General features: G+C 37.3%; 1 protein-coding gene across 3 annotated transcripts in view; it reads right to left on the reverse strand.

Moving 5' to 3' along the window:
• The window catches only part of SGCZ (sarcoglycan zeta), a 318224-nt gene that overhangs the window by 21463 nt on the left and 275870 nt on the right, over window positions 1-20891 (reverse strand). For 2 of the 3 annotated variants that reach the window (XM_060001370.1, XM_060001369.1), the window contains one exon: window positions 20717-20839. The exons of the other annotated variant lie outside the window; for it this stretch is intronic. In XM_060001370.1, coding sequence (XP_059857353.1) covers window positions 20717-20839 — 123 coding nt within the window. The remainder of the gene's footprint in view (window positions 1-20716; window positions 20840-20891) is intronic. 3 annotated transcript variants of the gene reach the window in all.

The raw sequence follows: 20891 nt of genomic DNA on the forward strand, positions 1-20891 counted from the left end.
TAGATTGTTTACACTTGAAAAATGAGGATGCTCTACTCAGAGAAAGTAAATACCTTATTGATGAGGCTAGAATCTTGGAGTTCAGGTTTTCTTATGGATACACTATGAACTTTAAAATTAGCCATTTTGGGAAGCAATGCCAGCTGCTTCATTCCATCTAAGTGACCTTGAGCAAGTTATTTAATCTCTCCAAACTTCAATTTCCATTGATACAAATACGTATAGTAATGCCAACCTTGCAGTTTGGGTTAGGTTTTAACTAAATAGGATATTTGGTTCACTGTAAGAATTCAGTATTTCTTAATTCCCTCTCTCTATCAATTTCCTTTATGAAAGTCAGCCACAGAAGATGTACACGTTGTATCTGTAGAGTTAATGTCCCAGCATGGGTCTACTCATTAATATGTGAAATCTCTATTCCCCAAATGTCATAGCTTCAAGTAACATAGTCTCATGCTGAATTTTGAAATCTGAAGTTTAGACACTGAAAAGATATTCTTGAATGTTAAATATTAAATGCATTTTATTAATCAAAACTCTCTTCACTAAATCAAGGAATTTTCTAATGCAGCCGCTTAGGTACCAGATAAGATCAATCAATGCTCAAATAAGCTCTGAGAACGAAGTTTCTTCTAAAAAAAATGTCCAGCATTATCTTACTTTTAATTGACTTCATCATAATATTTAAAAAATTGAGGAAACATGAAAACAAAAATGCATAGTAGAGCCTTTAATAACTGAAGTGGATGGATGATGATTTTTTTCATGTTTTACACTTACTAGTTCTTTGTGCAGGATATAATAGAAATGATATCATTTGAATAATTGTAGTAGGTAAAACAGTCATTAACTCTACCAGGGTTTTAGTTTCCATTCAAAAATCAAAGGAGAAGTTAAAGAAAGAGTAGTACAGGGCATCATTCCTTAGAATATTTCTCTTCTCAAAGTGAAATTTTAGTCATGAATTGGTAAGAATTCCAACCTAAAAGCTTAAGGTAGAGGAATCTGAGTAATGTCAACCATACCACCTCTCTTATCTAATCCATGGAATTGTTAGGAGACTTAAATAATCAAAAAATTAATTAACAGTAGGCAGCATTTTAAATTGCTATACTGGAATAGGGCTGAAGTCTAGGGTGAATTCATGTAGATTTCAGGGACAAAAATATTCCTGTTTATTCATTATCTTCAAGTTTGATCCTGTGCTATTAAATGCATATAAATTACTCGGTTAATTAAACTGAAAGACACTTTACAATATTTTCTTTTTAATTATTATTCTATTTGAGATCAGGAGCCTTTTTCACTCCTGTAGCTCCACTTCCTGGCACTTTATCTAGTATAATAGAGACATTCATTAGTATGTCTCTCTGAAGTTGTTGAATAAATAAATGTTTTCTTTGGTTTGGAAGTAAGATGAAGAACACAGCAGCAGGAAGCTCCTAGAAGGAGAGCAGTCCTCACTAGGGCCCCCATATGCTGCTCGAAAGGTTTCAACGGAGGAGGCTAAGGTCTGGCACAGAGTGCTTGCTGTTCTGGAAAACCAGAAAGAAAAATAAAAAAGAGAAAAGCCAGGTGGATTGGGAACAAAGGAATGAAGAAAGACTGGGGCACTCTGTGGGAAAAGAAGCTAAAGAGGAGTAGAAACAATGTTGAGTTAAATTCTATTGTTATTTGCCTTGATGTTTGCCAATGAGATCTCCTAGTGCTTTCAGTTTTTCAAGAAAATCTACAATGATCTTTGTATTTTTTTGAGGTTTTGTTTTGGAGAGGGACAAAGAAGGGAATGAATGTCACACCCAGTTCTACACGGGACAGAAGAAATAATAGGAGGCATGAGGCAAAGGATGTTAAGAGAGCATGAGTATCTGTCCGCCTGCCCTCTTCCCCTGACAATTAATGGGAACTTAGGCAGCATTTTAAATTCCTGCACTAGAATAGGGATGAGGTTCAGGGTAAGTTCATTTAGATCTTAAGGGCCAGAAGGATTCTTATTTATTCATTATCTTCAAATTTAAACTTACGCTACTGAATATTTCAAATTCTTTGGAAGCCTTCACACTTTGCTTTCTTTTTTCTTTATTTGAATCTCTTTCCCCCCAGATCTAAATTGGTAGAGTAAAAGATTGGACAGGGAACAGTTTCATTTTATTCCCAAATCTGCCTCTAATTCATTCTTTGATCTTTGACAAGTATTTAAAGCCGCCCCTCCATTGCTATTTGTAAAATTAAGCTCTAAATAACATGATCTCTAAGGTACCTTCAATTTCTAACTGTCACAAGTTACATAATTTTTTCTGACATGTCGAAACCTGTATACCTCTTCTCATTTCTCCTTAAATACAAGTGGAAATAAGTTTGCCCCTGCAGATCGACAGAAAAATTATTTGGGGGAAGGGATGGAATAATCATATTGGAAAAAGTAAATTATTAACTATCATATCTTTTACTCCGTTAAAATGAGTTCCTCTGAATCCTGAAAGCATCATTACCCTTTAAAAGGAGAAATGTCAACCCATTTCAACATACATCTCTTACTTGTGTTATTTTAAGAGTCTAAATGGTGTTCCTGCTTCCAGCTAACTGCACAAAATACCACCTATACATTGCTATATTAATCTTACCAAACCTCTTGATATCTCACCTGTACAAAAACCTGTAATTATTTTCTTGTATAATGCTTTTGCCCACCATTCAAGACTTCTGCTTGAATGCAAAATCCATTCATTCAGACTTATTTTCCTCTACTCATCTATAAATCTATTTACTAATTTTCCCACCTGTTAAGGTAAATACAATCTGTTCATTCTCTGACTATATTTGGGGTTTACTACCTATAGCACTCATTGAGAAGCTATCATATCTATTCTGAAATTTTACATGCTAAATTATATATTACTCCCCATCTAGGCTAAAAAATATATATATATATCAAAGACGTTCCTTATATTCCATTGTATTCTTGTGAGCAACATGGTATCTTACATATGTGAGGTAATTAATAAATATTGGTAAGGATCAATATTTCAAGGACTTTCTTCTTGAAAGCTTTTTCCCGTTTTTAACCCTCCTAGGTTGATTAATGGTACAATCATGCCCTAAAAACTCAAGTCAGAAATGGGGAAATATACTGAGATGCCCCTTCTTGTTCAACTTCCCTATTAGTTTACTTCTTTTTACCACTTCAGTATCACTTATATTTTCTCCCAGTTATTCCTCGATACCACAGCCAACTAATGTTCTGAAATTCAAAGCTGACTGTGTAATTCTCACTTAAAATGCTTCTGGAATCCAAAAGTCTGTGGAAGTCAAACCCAAATTCCTTAGTAGGACTTACCTGTTAGCAGTTTTCTGCATTTTATACTCCAGTGACAATAAAACTTTTGCATATTTTGAAATGTTTATAAACTGTTAAGAGTACCACTTCTGGGGCTTCCCTGGTGGCGCAGTGGTTGAGACTCTGCCTGCCAATGCAGGGGACCCGGGTTCGTGCCCCGGTCTGGGAGGATCCCACATGCCGCGGAGCGGCTGGGCCCGTGAGCCATGGCCGCTGAGCCTGCGCATCCGAAGCCTGTGCTCCGCAACGGGAGAGGCCACAGCAGTGAGAGGCCCGCGTAACGCAAAAAAAAAAAAAAAAAAAAAAGAGTACCACTTCTTCCCGACATACCTCTCTTGTCCCTTTAATGGTCATCTCTACTCATTTTCAGGATCTGATTCTAAATGATTTTCTCTGTGAACCATTTTCTGTGTCCTTCCTGCTTTTCCTCTTTCTGCTCAGTTTCCCCAGCTCCTTGTGAAAATTACTATACACAGCAGTTATACTGCTTTGCAATTCACGTTAAACTTCTACCCAGTAATTTATGAGTTCCTTGAACTCAAGGACTTTGTCTTAATAAATTTTGTATGCTTAGTACTGATCTTGAATTCTGATATACAGTTAAGGATCAGTAAATGAAAGAATGGGAATGAAAATATTAATAAAAGCGTGAATAAATTAAAAATTATTCTGCAGTATTTTATGATTGATATGTAAAACTTGCTAAGTTTCTGTTTCCCAGTATATTTCTTCATTTAATACTTCAAAACAAATCAGGTTATTAATATCCTGAGGTGATGATCTGAATTTATTAAAACTGTTATTATGAGCCTATTCAATGTTCATTTTTCTATTAAAACAGCGAAACGGTACTGTTAAATTGTCTCTCTGAAACAGAAACAAACCCCTACCATGTTGTTCATTTGAAAGCAGAGGATAAGCTGCCAATATTTCTGAAAATAAATTATTTCAAAATCTGTTTTTACTTTTCAGTCAGCAGTTTTCATAATTTAAAAAATACCTCAAGGCATTTACTCTCAGATGCCAAATCATGTCCTCTTTTCAACTTTTAATGTTTTCAGAAGATAAAAAGAGATCATGGAAAAGATACTTAGATGATCAGATTGACAAATACATTAGAATAAACCTATTTTCCTCAAGATGAAATATATTCAAAAATGAAATGTTTTATCACTAATAAAGAAAATTAAACTTAAATATATCAAGATTTGAAATTACGCAGAGACCCTTCTTGCTCATATTTTCTAACCTTCAAGTAGCTTGTATTTTTCTAGCATTTATCTCTGATGTCTTGGGGGGGAAAAGCTCTTCTTTTGTTAATTCCTTCTATTCCTTTTAATGAAGCAAAAAATAACTGAAATTTAAAAGTGTGTGGAGAAAACAAAAAAGAAAAAAAATGTTCAAATTGAATGATACTTGATGGAAACTACATCTAGGAAAAAGATATAGAAATAATCCCTCTTTCAAATTTCCACCTTCGGAAAAGAATATCAGAAGCTCAAGCAGAGCTTTCATCATTCACTTTTAGGATATATATTTTCAGAAAATAATAAGTAATTCCAAGGTCTATAATTACTAAGGTTGTCATTTTGCCCTTTACCTTAATAACCACTAAAGGAATAAGAAGCAATACACACCTGAGACATTTAAAAAATCTTAAATGAACAAGTATTACCAACAGCATATCTTTAGCAAACACAATCATAAGATTCTTTTGTTATGGATTTATCAAAAGGCGGCTACATTTGAATTGACTGATCACTCCATTATGCACATTCTAACAGAAACTGAAACATAAAAATGTGAAATAACTTGAAAACAAATGAACTACCTATATATTTTTTTATTTTGCAAAATATTTCATAAAAATATCAGTTCATGATGTGATTTGGAAAATTAATAAAACAAGATCTCTACGTGAATTACCTTTTTACTACATTTAAGTTATCTTTGCAAGCTTTGAGACACTTAATCTAGTAGTATATTTTGTTTTGAGGTTTGGACATTTTACCTAAATACAGATAGCATAGCTAGTGCTAGTTTTGCTTCTTTGAGGTCACATTCATTTTTATGCAGGAATATTTTCTGTATAGCCCTTTCCTTTACAAACTTTATCATTACTTAATCCACATGCAATTTAAGCTTTTCTGATCCCTGTGGAAATTATTTATCTAAAAATGTACTGTTAGTTGTACCATAAACTCAGGTTCTTTGGGAAAGTAAAGGAATACCTTAATCCTGCCTTTTTGTCTTATTTTATTATTTAGATTCTTCACCCCTATTTAAACTAGTTTCTGGAGAAAAGTAAGATGGGCTTTCTACTGCTGTTGGTCATAGGCAGGAAGACTGTGTTTCCAACTGGCACACCACGCTGATCATTTCAAGTGGAATGCACAAGGACAGCTACTACCCCTGATACTTCTGATACATTGCCACTAAAGCACATTATATGGAAGATAGAAATCCATAGAAATTTATCCAAAAGTGGTGGTACCCAACTGTCTGTAGTGGCTTCAGATACTACATGTGTTTATGGATTTACAGGCATACCCTGGAGATACTGCAGGTTCGGTTCCAAACCATGGCAAGAAAGCAAATAAATGCAATAAAGCAAGTTACACAAATGTTTTGGTTTCCCAGAGCATATAAAAGTTATGTTTTTACCATACTGCAGTCTGTTAAGTGTGCAATACCATTACATCTAAAAAAACAATGTACATACCTTAATTTAAAATATTTATTGCTAAATAAATGCCAACCATCAACTGAGCCTTCAGTCAGTCATAATTTTTTTTGCTGGTGAAGGATTTAAAATATTGCAAGAATTACCAAAATGTGACACAAAGATATGAACTGAGCAAATGCTGTTGGAAAAATGGTGCCCATAGATTTGCTTAATACAGGATAGTCACACACCTTCAGTTTGTAAAAAACACAGTATCTGCAAAGTGCAATAAAGCAAAGAGAAATAAAATGAGCTATGCCTGTATCTGAAACTTTCCACAATCATTTTTTCAATAAAAAAAAAAAACTTGTGTGTTCAAAAGATGCTAATTCTATAAATGGCTTTATGGACCTGAGCCACAGAGTTAATATATATAAATCAGCATCTGAACGCAACTAGGACTTCTAACACGGTACCTTATTAAACACAGTTGAGTTAGACTTTCCTTCTTATCGCAATATAGCTAAATGATTCTAAAATATCAGAGGGACTTCCCTGGCGGTCCAGTGGTTAAGATTCTGCTCTTTCAACGCAGGGGGGTGCGGGTTTGATCCCTGATCGGGGAGCTAACGATCCCCCATGCCTAGGGGTCAAAAAACCAAAACATAACATAGAAGCAATATTGTAACAAACAATAAAGGCATCAAAAATGGTTTACATCGGGTTTCCCTGGTGGCGCAGTGGTTGAGAGTCCGCCTGCCGATGCAGGGGACATGGGTTCGTGCCCCAGTCCGGGAAGATCCCACGTGCCGCAAAGCGGCTGGGCCCATGAGCCATGGCCGCTGAGCCTGCGCGTCCGGAGCCTGTGCTATGCAACGGGAGAGGTCACAACAGTGAGAGGCCCGCGTACCGCAAAAAAAAAAAAAAAAAGGTTCACATCAAAAAATATTTTTAAAAAATAAATGAAACATCAGAGTTTAACCTGTCATTTTCTGAGTGTCTGTGCAGTTGTGGACAAAGTCATAATTTGGAATTTTCATTTGGCAACCTGCCTTAAAACATGTTTCCACTCTTTTAGTAATAATCGTTTTATAAACATTGAGGTGAAAAATGCAAGTATCAAAAAGTCTATCCTCCAATAACAGGATAATGTGGCATTCATAGATAGAGACCAGTTGGGAAACAGCTAGGAAGAAAGCACTTGCTAATGCCGAAACAAACTCCCTTCCATCCTTTTGTTCCTATGAGTTTTTTTTTTTTTTTAACCTCTTATTGTTCCACATGCTCCTGTGAATTTTATGTTATCACCTGCCATGTAATTCATTGTGTGCCAATAGGGAAACAAAGAGAGCTCATTTATCTGTGTTTGTTTTCTATTCACAAGAGGTTAGGTAGCATTACTTTTTTAACGTCTTTATTGGAGTATAATTGCTTTACAATGTTGTGTTAGTTTCTGCTGTATAACAAAGTGAATGAGCTATAGTATATGAATATCCCCATATCTCCTTCCCCTTGTGTCTCCCTCCCACCCTCCCTATCCCACCCCTCTAGGTGGTCACAAAGCACAGAGCTGATCTCCCTGTGCTATCCCGGCTGCTATCCCAGCTGATCTCCCTGCTGCTTCCTTCTAGATATCTGCTTTACATTTGATAGTGTATATATGTAAATGTCACTCTCTCACTTCCTCTCAGCTTACCCTTCCCCCTCCCCGTGTCCTGAAGTCCATTCACTATGTCTGCGTCTTTATTCCTGTCCTGCCCCTAGGTTCTTCAGAACCTTTTTTTTTTTAGATTCCATATATATGTGTTAGCATACAGTATTTGTTTTTCTCTTTCTGATTTACTTCACTCTGCATGAGAGATTCTAGGTCCATCCACCTGATTACAAATAAATCAATTTTGTTTCTTCTTATGGCTGAGTAATATTCCATTGTATATGTGTAACACATATTTTTTTTTTTTTTTTTTTTTTTTGTGGTATGAGGGCCTCTCACTGTTGTGGCCTCTCCCATTGTGAAGCACAGGCTCTGGACGCACAGGCACAGCGGCCATGGCTCACGGGCCCAGCCGCTCTGCGGCATATGGGATCCTCCCAGACCGGGGCATGAACCCGTGTCCCCTGCATCGGCAGGTGGACTCTCAACCACTGAGCCACCAGGGAAGCCCTACCACATCTTTATTCATTCATCTGTCGTTGGACACTTAGGTTGCTTCCATGTCCTGGCTATTGTAAATAGTGCTGCAATGAACATTGTGGTACATGACTCTTTTTGAATTATGGTTTTCTCAGGGTATATGCCCAGTAGTGGGATTGCTGGGTCATATGGTAGTTCTATTTTTAGTTTTTTAAGGGACCTCCATACTGTTCTCCATAGTGGCTGTATCAATTTACATTCCCACCAACAGTGCAAGAGGGTTCCCTTTTCTCCACACCTTCTCCAGCATTTATTGTTTGTAGATTTTTTGACGATGGCCATTCTGACTGGTGTGAGGTGATACCTCATCGCAGTTTTGAACTGCATTTCTTTAATGATTAGTGATATTGAGCATCCTTTCATGTGTTTGTTGGCAATCTGTATATATTCTTTGGAGAAATGTCTGTTTAGGTCTTCTGCCCATTTTTGATTGGGTTGTTTGTTTTTTTGATATTGAACTGCATGAGCTGCTTGTATATTTTGGCGATTAATCCTTTGTCAGTTGCTTCATTTGCAAATATTTTCTCCCATTCTGAGGGTTGTCTTTTTGTCTTGTTTATGGTTTCCTTTGCTGTGCCAAAGCTTTTAAGTTTCATTAGGTCCCATTTGTTTATTTTTGTTTTTATTTCCATTTCTCTAGCAGGTGGGTCAAAAAGGATCTTGCTGCGATGTACGTCACAGGGTGTTCCGCCTATGTTTTGCTCTAAGAGTTTTATAGTGTCTGGCCTTACATTTAGGTCTTTAATCCATTTTGAGTTTATTTTTGTGTATGGTGTTAGGGAGTGTTCTAATATCATTCTTTTACATGTATCTGTCCAGTTTTCCCAGCACTGCTAATTGAAGAGGCTGTCTTTTCTCCATTGTATATTCTTGCCTCCTTTATCAAAGATAAGGTGACCATATGTGCGTGGGTTACTCTCTGGGCTTTCTGTCCTGTTGCATTGATCTACATTTCTGTTTTTGTGCCAGTACCATACTGTCTCGATTACTGTAGCTTTGTATTTTATAGTCTGAAGTCAGGGAGCATGATTCCTCCAGCTCAGTTTTTCTTTCTCAAGATTGCTTTTGGCTATTCAGGGTCTTTTGTGTTTACATACAAATTGTGAATTTTTTTTGTTCTAGTTCTGTGAAAAATGCCATTGGTAGTTTGATAGGGATTGCATTGAATCTGTAGATTGTTTTGGGTAGGATAGTCATTTTCACTATGTTGACTCTTCCAATCCAAGAACGTGGTATATCTCTCCATCTGTTTGTATCATCTTTAATTTCTTTCATCAGTGTCTTATAATTTTCCACATACAGGTCTTTTATCTCCTTAGGCAGGTTTATTCCTAGGTATTTTATTCTTTTTGTTGCAGTGGTAAATGGGAGTGTTTCCTTAATTTCTCTTTCAGATATTTCATCTTAGCATATAGGAATGCAAGAGATTTCTGTGCATTAATTTGTATCCTGCTACTTTACCAAATTCATTGATTAGCTCTAGTAGTTTTCTGGTAGCATCTTTAGGATTCTCTATGTATAGTTTCATATAATCTGCAAACAGTGACAGTTTTACTTCTTCTTTTCTGACTTGGAGTCCTTTTATTTCTTTTTCTTCTCTGATTGCTGAGGCTAAAACTTCCAAAACTATGTTGAATAATAGTGGTGAGAGTGGGCAACCTTGGCTTGCTCTTGATCTTAGTGGAAATGGTTTCAGTTTTTCACGATTGAGAATGATGTTGGCTGTGGGTTTCTCATATATGGCCTTTATTATGTTGAGGTAAGTTCCCTCTATGTCTACTTTCTGGAGGGTTTTTATCATAAATGGGTGTTGAATTTTGTTGAAAGCTTTTTCTCCATCTATTGAGATGATCATATGGTTTTTATCCTTCAGTTTGTTAATATGGTGTATCACATTGAATGATTTGTGTAAATTGAAGAATCCTTGCATTCCTGGGGTAAACCCCACTTGATCATGGTGTATGATCCTTTTAATGTGCTGTTGGATTCTGTTTGCTACAATTTTGTTCATGATTTTTGCATCTGTGTTCATCAGTGATATTGGCCTGTAGTTTTCTTTCTTTGTGACATCTTTGTCTCGTTTTGGTATCAGGGTGATGGTGGCCACGTAGAATGAGTTTGGGAGTGTTCCTCCCTCTGCTATATTTTGGAAGAGTTTGAGAAGGATAGGTGTTAGCTCTTCTCTAAATGTTTGATAGATTTTGCCTGTGAATCCATCTAGTCCTGAGCTTTTGTTTGTTGGAAGATTTCTAATCACAGTTTCAATTTCAGTGCTTGTGATTGGTCTGTTCATATTTTCTATTTCTTCCTGGTTCGGCCTTGGAAGGTTGTGCTTTTCTAAGAATTTGTCCATTTCTTCCAGGTTGTCCATTTTATGGCATATAGTTGCTTGTAGTAATCTCTCATGATCCTTTGTAGTTCTGCAGTGTCAGTTATTACTTCTCCTTTTCATTTCTAATTCAGTTGATTTGAATCCTCCCGGTTTTTCTTGATGAGTCTGGCTAATGGTTTATCAATTTTGTTTAACATCTCAAAGAAACAGCTTTTAGTTTTATTGATCTTTGCTATTGTTTTCTTCATTTCTTTTTCATTTACTTCAAAGTAATTTTAATTAATTAATTTATTTTTGGCTGCGTTGGGTCTTCATTGCTGCTCAAAGCCTTTCTCTAGTTGGGGCGAGCTTGGGGTATTCTTCTTTGCAGTGCGTGGGCTTCTCATTGCGGTGGCTTCTCTTGCTGTGGAGCACGGGCTCTAGGCACGTGGCCTTCAGTAGTTGTGGCATGCAAGCTCTAGAGCACAGGCTCAGTAGTTGTGGTGCCTGGGCTTAGTTGCTTCATAGCATGTGGGATCTTCCTGGACCAGGGCTCGAACCCACGTCTCCTGCATTGCCAGGCAGATTCTTAACCACTGCGCCACCAGGGAAGCCCTTATTTATTTATTTCTCATCTGATTTTTATGATTTCTTTCCTTCTGCTAAATTCCGGGGGTTTTTTGTTCTTCTTTCTCTAATTGTTTTAGGTGTAAGCTGCGGTTGTTTATTTGAGATATTTCTTGTTTCTTGAGGCAGGATTTTATTGCTGTAAACTTCCCTCTTTGAACTGCTTTTGCTGCATCCCACAGGTTTTGGGTTGTAGTGTTTTCATTGTCATTTGTTTCTAGGTATGTTTTGATTTCCTCTTTGATTTCTTCAGTGATCTCTTGGTTATTTAGTAGTGTATTGTTTAGCTTCCAAGTGTTTGTATTTTTAAAAGTTTTTTTCCTGTAATTGATATCTAGTCTCATAGTGTTGTGGTCGGAAAAGATACTTGATACAATTTCAATTTTCTTAAATTTACCAAGGCTTGATTTCTGACCCAAGATATGATCTATCCTGCAGAATGTTCCATGAGCAGTTGAGAAGAAAGTGTATTCTGTTGTTTTTGGATGGAATGTCATATAAATATCAATTAAGTCCATTTGGTTTAATGTATCATTTAAATCTTGTGTTTCCTTATTTATTTTCATTTTGGATGATCTGTCCATTGGTGAAAGTGGGATGTTAAAGTCCCCTACTATGATTGTGTTACAGTCGATTTCCCCTGTTATGGTTGTTAGCTTTGCCTTATGTATTGAGGTGCTCCTATGTTGGGTGCATAAATATTACAATTGTTATACCTTCTTCTTAGATTGATCCCTTGATAATTATGTAGTGTCATTCTTTGTCTCTTGTAATAGTCTTTGTTTTAAAGTCTATTTTTTCTGATATGAGAATTGTTACTTCAGCTTTCTTCTGATTTCCATTTGCATGGGATATCTTTTTCCATCTCTTCACTTTCATTCTGTATGTGTCCCTAGGTCTGAAGTGGGTCTCTTGTAGAGAGCATATATACGGGTCTTGTTTTTCTATCCATTCAGCCTGTCTGTGTCTTTTGGTTGGAGCACTTAATCCGTTTACATTTAAGGTAATTACTGATGTGTATGTTCCTATTACCGTTTTCTTAATTGTTTTGGGTTTGCTTTTGTAAGTCTTTTCCTTCTCTTGTATTTCCAGCCTAGAGAAGTTCCTTTAGCATTTGTTGTAAAGCCGGTTTCGTGGTGCTGAATTCTCTTAGTTTTTGCTTGTCTGTAAAGGTTTTAACTTCTCTGTCAAATCTGAATGAGATCCTTGCTGGGTAGAGTAATCTTGGTTGTAGGTTTTCCTCTTTCATCACTTTAAATATATTCTGCCACTGCCTTCTGGCTTGCAGAGTTTCTTCTGAAAGATTAGCTGTTAACCTTATAGGGATTCCTTTGTATGTTATTTGTTTCTTTTCCCTTGCTGCTTTTAATTTTTATTCTTTGTACGTAATTTTTGATAGTTTGATTAGTAAGTGTCTTGGCGTGTTTCTCCTTGGATTTATCCTGTATTGGACTTTCTGTTCTTCCTGGACTTGATTGACTGTTTCCTTTCCCATGTTAGGGAAGTTTTCAACTATAATTTCTTCAAATATTTTCTCAGTCCCTTTCTTTTTCTCTTCTTCCTCTGGAAGGCCCTATAATTCTAATGTTGGTGCATTTAATGTTGTCCCAGAGGTCTCTGAGACTGTCCTCAATTCTTTTCATTCTTTTTTCTTTATTCTGCTCTGTGGTAGTTATTTACACTATTTTATCTTCTAGCTCACTTATCCGAAATTCTGCTTCAGTTATTCTGCTATTGATTCCTTCTAGAGAAGTTTTAATTTCATATATTGTGTTGCTCATCATTGTTTGTATGCTCTTTAGTTCTTCTAGGTCCTTGTTAAATGTTTCTTGTGTTTTCTTCATTCTGCTTCCAAGATTTTGTATGATCTTTAGTATGATTACTCTGAATTCTTTTTCAGGTAGACTGCCTATTTCCTCTTCATTTGTTTGGTCTGGTGGGCTTTTAATTTGTTCCTTCATCTGCTGTGTATTTCTCTGTCTTCTCATTTTTCTTAACTTACTGTGTTTGTTGTCTCCTTTTTGCAGTCTGCAAGTTCATAGTTCTCATTGTTTTTGGTGTGTCCCCAGTGGGTAAGGTTGGTTCTGTGGGTTGTGTAGCCTTCCTGGTGGAGGGCACTGGTGCCTGTGTTCTGGTGGATGAGGCTGGATCTTGTCCTTCTGATGGGCAGGACCGCATCCGGTGGTGTGTTTTGGGGTGCCTGTGAACTTAGTATGATTTTAGGTAGCCTTTCTGCTAATGGGTGGGGTTGTGTTCCTGTCTTGCTAGTTGTTCATCGTGGGGTGTCCAGCACTGGAGCTTGCTGGTCATTGAGTGGAGCTGGGTCCGAGCACTGAGACAGAGATCTGTGGGACAACTCTCGTCAATTGGTATTATGTGGGGCTGGGAGGTCTCTGGTGTCCAATGTCCTGAACTTGGCTCTCCCACCTCAGAGGCTCAGGTCTGACACCTGGCCGGAGCACCAAGACTCTGTCAGCCACACGGCTTACATGTAAATGGGTTACATTCTCCAATCCAAAGGCACAGGGTCACTGGCCTTCTGCACTCAGCTCAGTCCTCCAGCCGAGCATTGTCTTCTGGGCCTTTTCCATATGGAGAGCCTGCTTTGGATCCAGGTCCAGCTGCATTCCCTAGCATCTAGAAGAAGCAGCTGATGCCCCCATCCTCCCTTATCCCTGCCACAACTTGTCACGATCCTGGAGTGCCTCCATTTGTGAATTTATAATCATTTCAAAATAAAAGTTGACAGTTACTCTTCGGTTGGCAATTTCCCTCCTAAAGTCATAATTTTGGGGCTTCAACCTGAGCACTTACCTTGACACTTAAGCCTATTCAAAACGTGTTCCTGAGGACAGTTTTGAACTTGCCAAAAAGTGATCTCCGGCCTACCTGTGAGCATGCATGGGAGGTTTAAAAGAATTGGAGTTATCTAATCAGGCCAGTGAAATCAGGATTGAGACTCTATTTCAGTGATAAAATGATGTATCCTACAGAGTAAGGTGACCAGAAGTTTTACACATCCACTGAGAAAGGAACAAAAGGAGAAGTGAAATGGACTGAATCTGCAGGATTCCCTTTCAGTCAATAATACAGAAGGCCTGTCTTTCACTCACTCAACAGGGACTACAGTCTTCCACTGTTTGCAATCCAACTACCTTAGAATCCTACTTCTGGTTTGGTTTTATCAATTTGACAATTGATATTCAAGGGGACTAGGCTAAGGGACCACATAGTCATTGATGTGTCTAGATTCTCTGAGATTGACCATTGTATTAAAGCCACATCATCAAATAGCTACAAACCTACCCTATATAATTATATATCCCTGTATGAAGATCTTACAGCATTGAAAGTTAATATTATATACTTCATTTTTTCCATATTTAATAAAATAATTTACCATACTGCTATGGACTGAATTTTGTCTCTTCAAAATAAATGTGTGGTGGCTATCTCTCCCAGTGTAATGGTATTTGCAGACAGAGCCTTTGGGAGAAAATCAGATTTAGAGGAGGGAGATGGTGGGATGCTCATTATAGGATTAGTGACCTTATAAGAAGAGTCAGAGACACCAGGGCTCGCTCTCTCTCTGCCTTGTGAGGACACATTGAGAAGGCAACTATCTGCAAGCCAGGAAGAATGCTCTAATCAGAACCCAACCATCCTGTCACCTTGATCTTGGACTTCCAGACTCCAGAACTGTGAGAAAAATTAATTTCTATTTTTTAAGCCAGTCAGTTTATGATATTTTATTACAGCAGCCTGAGTTGACTAAGACATATGTGGAGAATATTTTTCTATACTCTGAAAAACGTTATCTGTGGTTTATTAATTACATTGTTCAAATTTATATTTTATTGTTTGAAACAATGTCAAGTCTGAAGAAAAGTCATGAGTATAATTTAAAAAAGAAAACAAAAAACTCTTGTATACCCCTTGCTCTGGAGCCCCATTCAAGTTTTGCTAAATGTGATTGGCTTTAAAAACAAATCCACAAATTCTTTGAAACTCATAAAGGGAAAGCGGGTCCTCTTTTATGACCTTCTTCACATTTCTATTTCACCAATCATATTTTCAAGAAGTTTTGCTTTAACAAAATTAGGAAACATTTAAGTCAGAACTCAGAGAAATAAAATAAGTCACAGAGAAGACTGTCAGTAAGGTGCTCAGAGGAAGCAGCTATTTTCTGACGATGGCATAGTTCATTATTAATACATTTCAAAACCTGCAATCAGTTTTCACCCAGAAATTTGGGGGCCAGAGTGGTACTCATCTTTAACATCTCTAAAAGCTTTATCCTCTGTAAGTTTAAAAAACTAGAGACAGTAACCATGCAGATGTGCTTTTGAAGCATTTCCTCAGGCTCGCTGGGGTGGGAGGAAAGGAGGAGGAGGACTAATTTAAAAAAACAACTAGAAAATTGAGTTGAGTGATTTACTCAAGTCTACAGACTTGAAATGCCACACCGAAGAAAATGAAGTGATTGCACCTCCCTTTCCTCAGCACCTGATCTCATCACATTTCTTCAGGTGCCGTTCAGACCAAGCAGCTCCATCCTGCTGGTTGAGTGTTATCATGTTCTTAGCATTTGGACAGCCTGGAGGAACAACAGTCCTATGTAATAGAAAGGTTGATTCCAAAGCTCAACCCATCACAATGTCCCAATTTAACAGACGAGAAGAAGGATGTAGAAGACTAACTAATAAAGACAAACCAGAAAATACTGATTTCAACCCAGAAACACAGTGTTTAATTTAAAGGCAGCTCTTTGGAAAACTCTTTCTTCTGTTGTCAAATAAGCATTGGAACCTATCTTTCCAATCATTCAATTAGAACAGAGACAAAGGAATGACACTCTTGGCTTTCAAGCAAACACTAGGGCACAGGGTGGATGCATGATTCGGATTCACTATTCTTTCAAATTGACAGTTTTAATTTCTACTGCCTGATAAAAAAGAGACATCCTTTCTTCTCATACATTGAGCCATTTTCTACTTTTCTCTCAAAGGCAAAACAGAGAGATCTAACTCCAACTAATGGCTTTTAATTTAACATGAAAGTATCCTAAAGGACTAAAGTCTTTCACTTTATAAAGTCAAATGACCTGCACTTTGTTTTCTAAGTTAATATACTACTTGGAATAAAAGTGAAAGTACAAATCGCAGTTGATTGATTCTGCCTGAAAGCACTAAATTTAAGAGTCTTCTGCGTGTAAGCGTTCATATATTTTATTTATTGACCTGGTCTCAAAAGATAATTGCATTAAGTAGTATCTTTGACCAATATTACGGAATACAAAGGAAAATAAAGTTGTCAAGTATGCATATGAGAGCTAAAGTGTAAAACTCCCATATATTCAATGATATAGACAGGGTAAGTTAAGGTCAAATAAGTATATTCAAATTAAAATTTAAGTAAAGTACTACAGAGCAAGTCAAGTAATATCAAGAGTAAAAACATTAAAAATTGAAAGCATGTGACTGACTGATTGCTGAACATGCCGATGGGGTAATGAGGGCTGGTGGTATTCAGGTAACTACCTGCCACTTTACTTCCACCCTCCTGCACCCTGAAAGTATTTAAATGCATCAAGTACATCCCTGCTATGCTCCAAGTAGAGTAAATTTGAGTATCCGGAGCCACACTAGATCTACAAATAATTTTAGTCATAAGTGATTTTGCCTCAGCTGGATAGACACACTTATTATCTAAATAAATTCAACTACTTCTGCCACCTGGAAAGAGAAGTCCATGTACGAAATGCCATTTTTCTTAAAATATAAATTAGAAAGATTCCATTTTAATCCCTATGGATATTGCTTAAATGGAAAATTTCTGTGTCACAAATTTAAAATTCTAGAATCAACCTCACACAGATCTCTTGTCACATGCAACTTTGAAGTCTTGTCAGCACTGCTACCTAATTTACATGAAATACCTTGGAGTCACTGTTTCTTTGTAGTATAGTTTGTTAAATATTTAAGCACTGCTTTAAAGTACATATGAGGTTACTAATCAATCCCAGTGCCCTTAAATTGCATGCTACGTTATGCACAATTTTCTCCTCTAAGCATGTGAAATTCTAAATTATATTTGCCATTGATAACTTTATTTTCCTTTATTTTAGAAGTATTGCAGGAAAGAATAAAGCTACTATAAAGTTCCTATGCCGTATTCTGGTAATGGAGTAAGGACCTCACAGGAATTTGAGAATGAGTGTGTATGTGTGTATGTTTGTGTCTTTGTCTGTGGGTCTATCTGGGTTCTTCTGTGAGAAATAGAAGTGTGACTGGCTACTGAGGGGAATTTTAATCATATTAAAGTACTCCCCTAGGACTTCCCTGGTGGTTCTGTGGTTGAGAATCTACCTGTCAATGCAGGGGACACGGGTTTGAGCCCTGGTCCGGGAAGATCCCACATGCCACTGAGCAGTTAAGCCCGTATGCCATAACTACTGAGCCTGCGAGCCACAACTACTGAGCCTGCGTGCCACAGCTACTGAAGCCTGCGTGCCTAGAGCCCGTGCTCCACAGCAAGAGAAGCCACTGCAATGAGAGGCCCGTGTGCCACAATGAAGAGTAGCCCCCGCTCACCACAACTAGAGAAAGCCCATGCTCAGCAACAAAGACCCAAGGCAGCCAAAAATAAAGAAATAAATAGATAAATTTATTTAAAAAATAAAAATAAAAGTATTCCCTAACTTAGCATTATTTATGAAAGATGTGGCCCTTGCATACCCGCATCAGGTTAAAAGCCAGGGTTACTTGTTATAGACACTCTCATTATTCCCTCCTGTGTGACGCTTCCATCCTTTACAAAAATCTGCCTGGATTCTGTAATTATGAACTCAAAATTGTATTAGTTTATTATTTAGGATCTTCTGGAGTCATATGATACATAAACATATTGTAAAACTGATTAATTTTTTGAGATAATTGGAAAATATAGATTAAACAAGAGTATTATGAAAAATAAACTCAAAGCTGTGTGTATATGTTTGTGACAGAGAAAGAAATGGAAAAACAGAGCTAGAGTGAGATATATGTATTTATCCATCTATACATCATACAATATACCATGCATACATCACACACATACAAAGGGGAGAAAAGAGAAAGAATGAATAATAGGTCAGCAGAGATGACTGCCCTAAGACAGTTAACTGAAAAGCAAAAAATCCTTAGATTTTTTACGGAACACTTTTCCTCTGACTTAATAGCCCAGTTAACAATTCAAAGATGGCAACCAGGCTACCAAGAAAAAGAGGAAATGAATGTGAGTATCCATCTACCTCCAAGAAAAATTATAAAAACTAGTTATTGGGTCTAATTTTGTGAAGACAGTACTTCACTGCAATAGTTATGAGAAAAATCAAGGTAATATAAAGATCAGAGAAAGTTAGAATTCCATGAGCTCATAAAAGCCGTCAAGAGCTCCAGAACTACCCTTCACTTATGAATACAAAGTACCCAATGCAAATATCTGAAATGGATGAAATAATTTTTGGTTACGTGTGTAATATCCTAAAAGCTATGAGGATTATTTTGGTATCAAAGCTGATAACTGCAGGCACTACCAAGGTTTAAAGATTGTTAAATATTAAAATCACATCTGCCCAATCCCTCTGAGTGCGTTTTTACTCTGGTTCCTGACTTTCTCACCAACTAGCAACTCAGACATTAGCATCAAGGGCCCTAAAGTCAATGTCCTTTCTGCTTTGTTTGTGCTCTTTGCCAAGGAAAATCCTCATGATTTTTTTAAAATAAATTTATTTTATCTATTTATTTATTTTTGGCTATGTTGCGTCTTTGTTGCTGCGCGCAGGCTTTCTCTAGTTGCAGCGAGCAGGGGCTACTCTTTGTTGTGGTGTGCAGGCTTCTCATTGTGGTGGCTTCTCTTGCTGCGGAGCATGGGCTCTGGGTGCATGGGCTTCCGTAGTTGTGGCACGTGGGCTCAGTAGTTGTAGCTCAGGGGCTCTAGGGTGCAGGCTCAGTAGTTGTGGTGCATGGGCTTAGTTGCTCCGCGGCATGTGGGATCTTCCCAGACCAGGGCTTGAACCTGTGTCCCCTGCACTGGCAGGTGGATTCTTAACCACTGCACGACCAGGGAAGCTCTCCTCATGGTTTTTTAATTAAAAAAATTTTTTTGGCTCCCTGACTGCCAACTCAAGACTTAGGAAGGCCAATGTTTATCCCATGTACATGTTTACTCCTGACCTTTTTAAGGAGTCTTAAGAAAGAAAGAGAAATGAGGCTGATGGGCAGTCCTGGGAACCAGCCCAAGCACTAACCCAATGGTGCAGGCTCCAGCTACTCATCAGAAAACTCACGAAAGAAAGAAAGGAGGCCCTCGGGGACAATAAGGATGGTGGTGGTAGATTGTGAGCCAGACCAGAGATGCCCAGTGAAGATCCCCATTCTACAATCTTTGTTGAATTTCATTGCTAATTAATAGTGTATCTTTCTTGAAATCCACGCAGACCCTGGTGTCTGGGATATTGGCAATATCAATATTATCTTTATTAATAAAAACAAAAAGCTAACCTTTACAATTTCTTCATTACGTGCCCAAAACATTCTAAAAACACACATGCACACACAGGCATGTGCGCACGATCATTTCAATCATTTAGATGAAGGAAAATAGACGGCATAGATTTACTCAAATTATTGAATGGTGGAGGCAGAATTTAACCCAAACAGCCCAAGAACTGAGGTCATTTACCATGCAAACTGCTCTCACATGGCCCACAGGCGCTGTTCTACCTAGATATGATAGATATCCCATGAACTGTCCCCAAACTCAAATTTGGGAAACACTAAGCCAAACATATTTAATTTTTTTAATATAGGCCTCTTTGTCTTTTAAAAACATTTTATCAAAATAATATGTGTTGTGGTTGTAAATCAAATTATTCAAAAGCGATTGTACTCAAAATGCTTAAAATAGTATTAATAAAATTCTTCCCCATTCCCAATCGTGCTTTTAACTTTGTTATTTTGTTCTTGTTGTTGCTTTTTCATTTCAGTTGGTGGTTGACACTAATGGCCCTAATATTAGAATAATGACTTTAATAATGTCTCAGTAATAGGTGATTAGCGCTATTTCTTGATTTATATACTTTTGAAGATAATTATGAGCCCTAAAGAACAGGAATTTAATTTACTTAAAACCTTCCCCTTACTTCATTCTAAAGTTGATGTTTTAGTTCTTCTTTTGCATATCTTTTACTGTTGAGTAACACCTCTAAATTGTATTTATCTATCACCTTGAGTAATCTTTAATCACTGTTTGCACCCCACCTTTTCTTCCACCATCCACACTCAGTTTCCTCCACCTAACCCTGCCTGAGACGTGCAGCTTTGCTTTTATATCGTTAAGGCTAATATTTATAGTGTCTTCTGCAACCACGACCAGAGCTTTCTGTTTATGACTACTGGAAAATCAAATGATGTGATATCATGATATTATGCAAGACTCAATTTCAGGCATGGGGACCATAGATATAAAAAAGTAGTTTCTCGTTCAGTTGCGTATTCTTTCAAGAAGTAAACAATGTTCCAAGACCTCCATCTACAGTACCTGTAACTTTCAGCTTTTCAGCCCCAATGGTAATCCCATCTTCATCTGCAGAAAACAGCACCCTGCCATCTTCACTTGCTCTCACTTCAAATCTTTTACACTGAGCTTCCACAGCATCAGCTCCTATGGTCAGAGGAAAGGTTTAAAAATGAATCTGGTATCCAGGAAACCATTA

Source organism: Delphinus delphis, chromosome 21, assembly GCF_949987515.2.
Source record: "Delphinus delphis chromosome 21, mDelDel1.2, whole genome shotgun sequence".
NCBI classification, from domain to species: domain Eukaryota; kingdom Metazoa; phylum Chordata; class Mammalia; order Artiodactyla; family Delphinidae; genus Delphinus; species Delphinus delphis.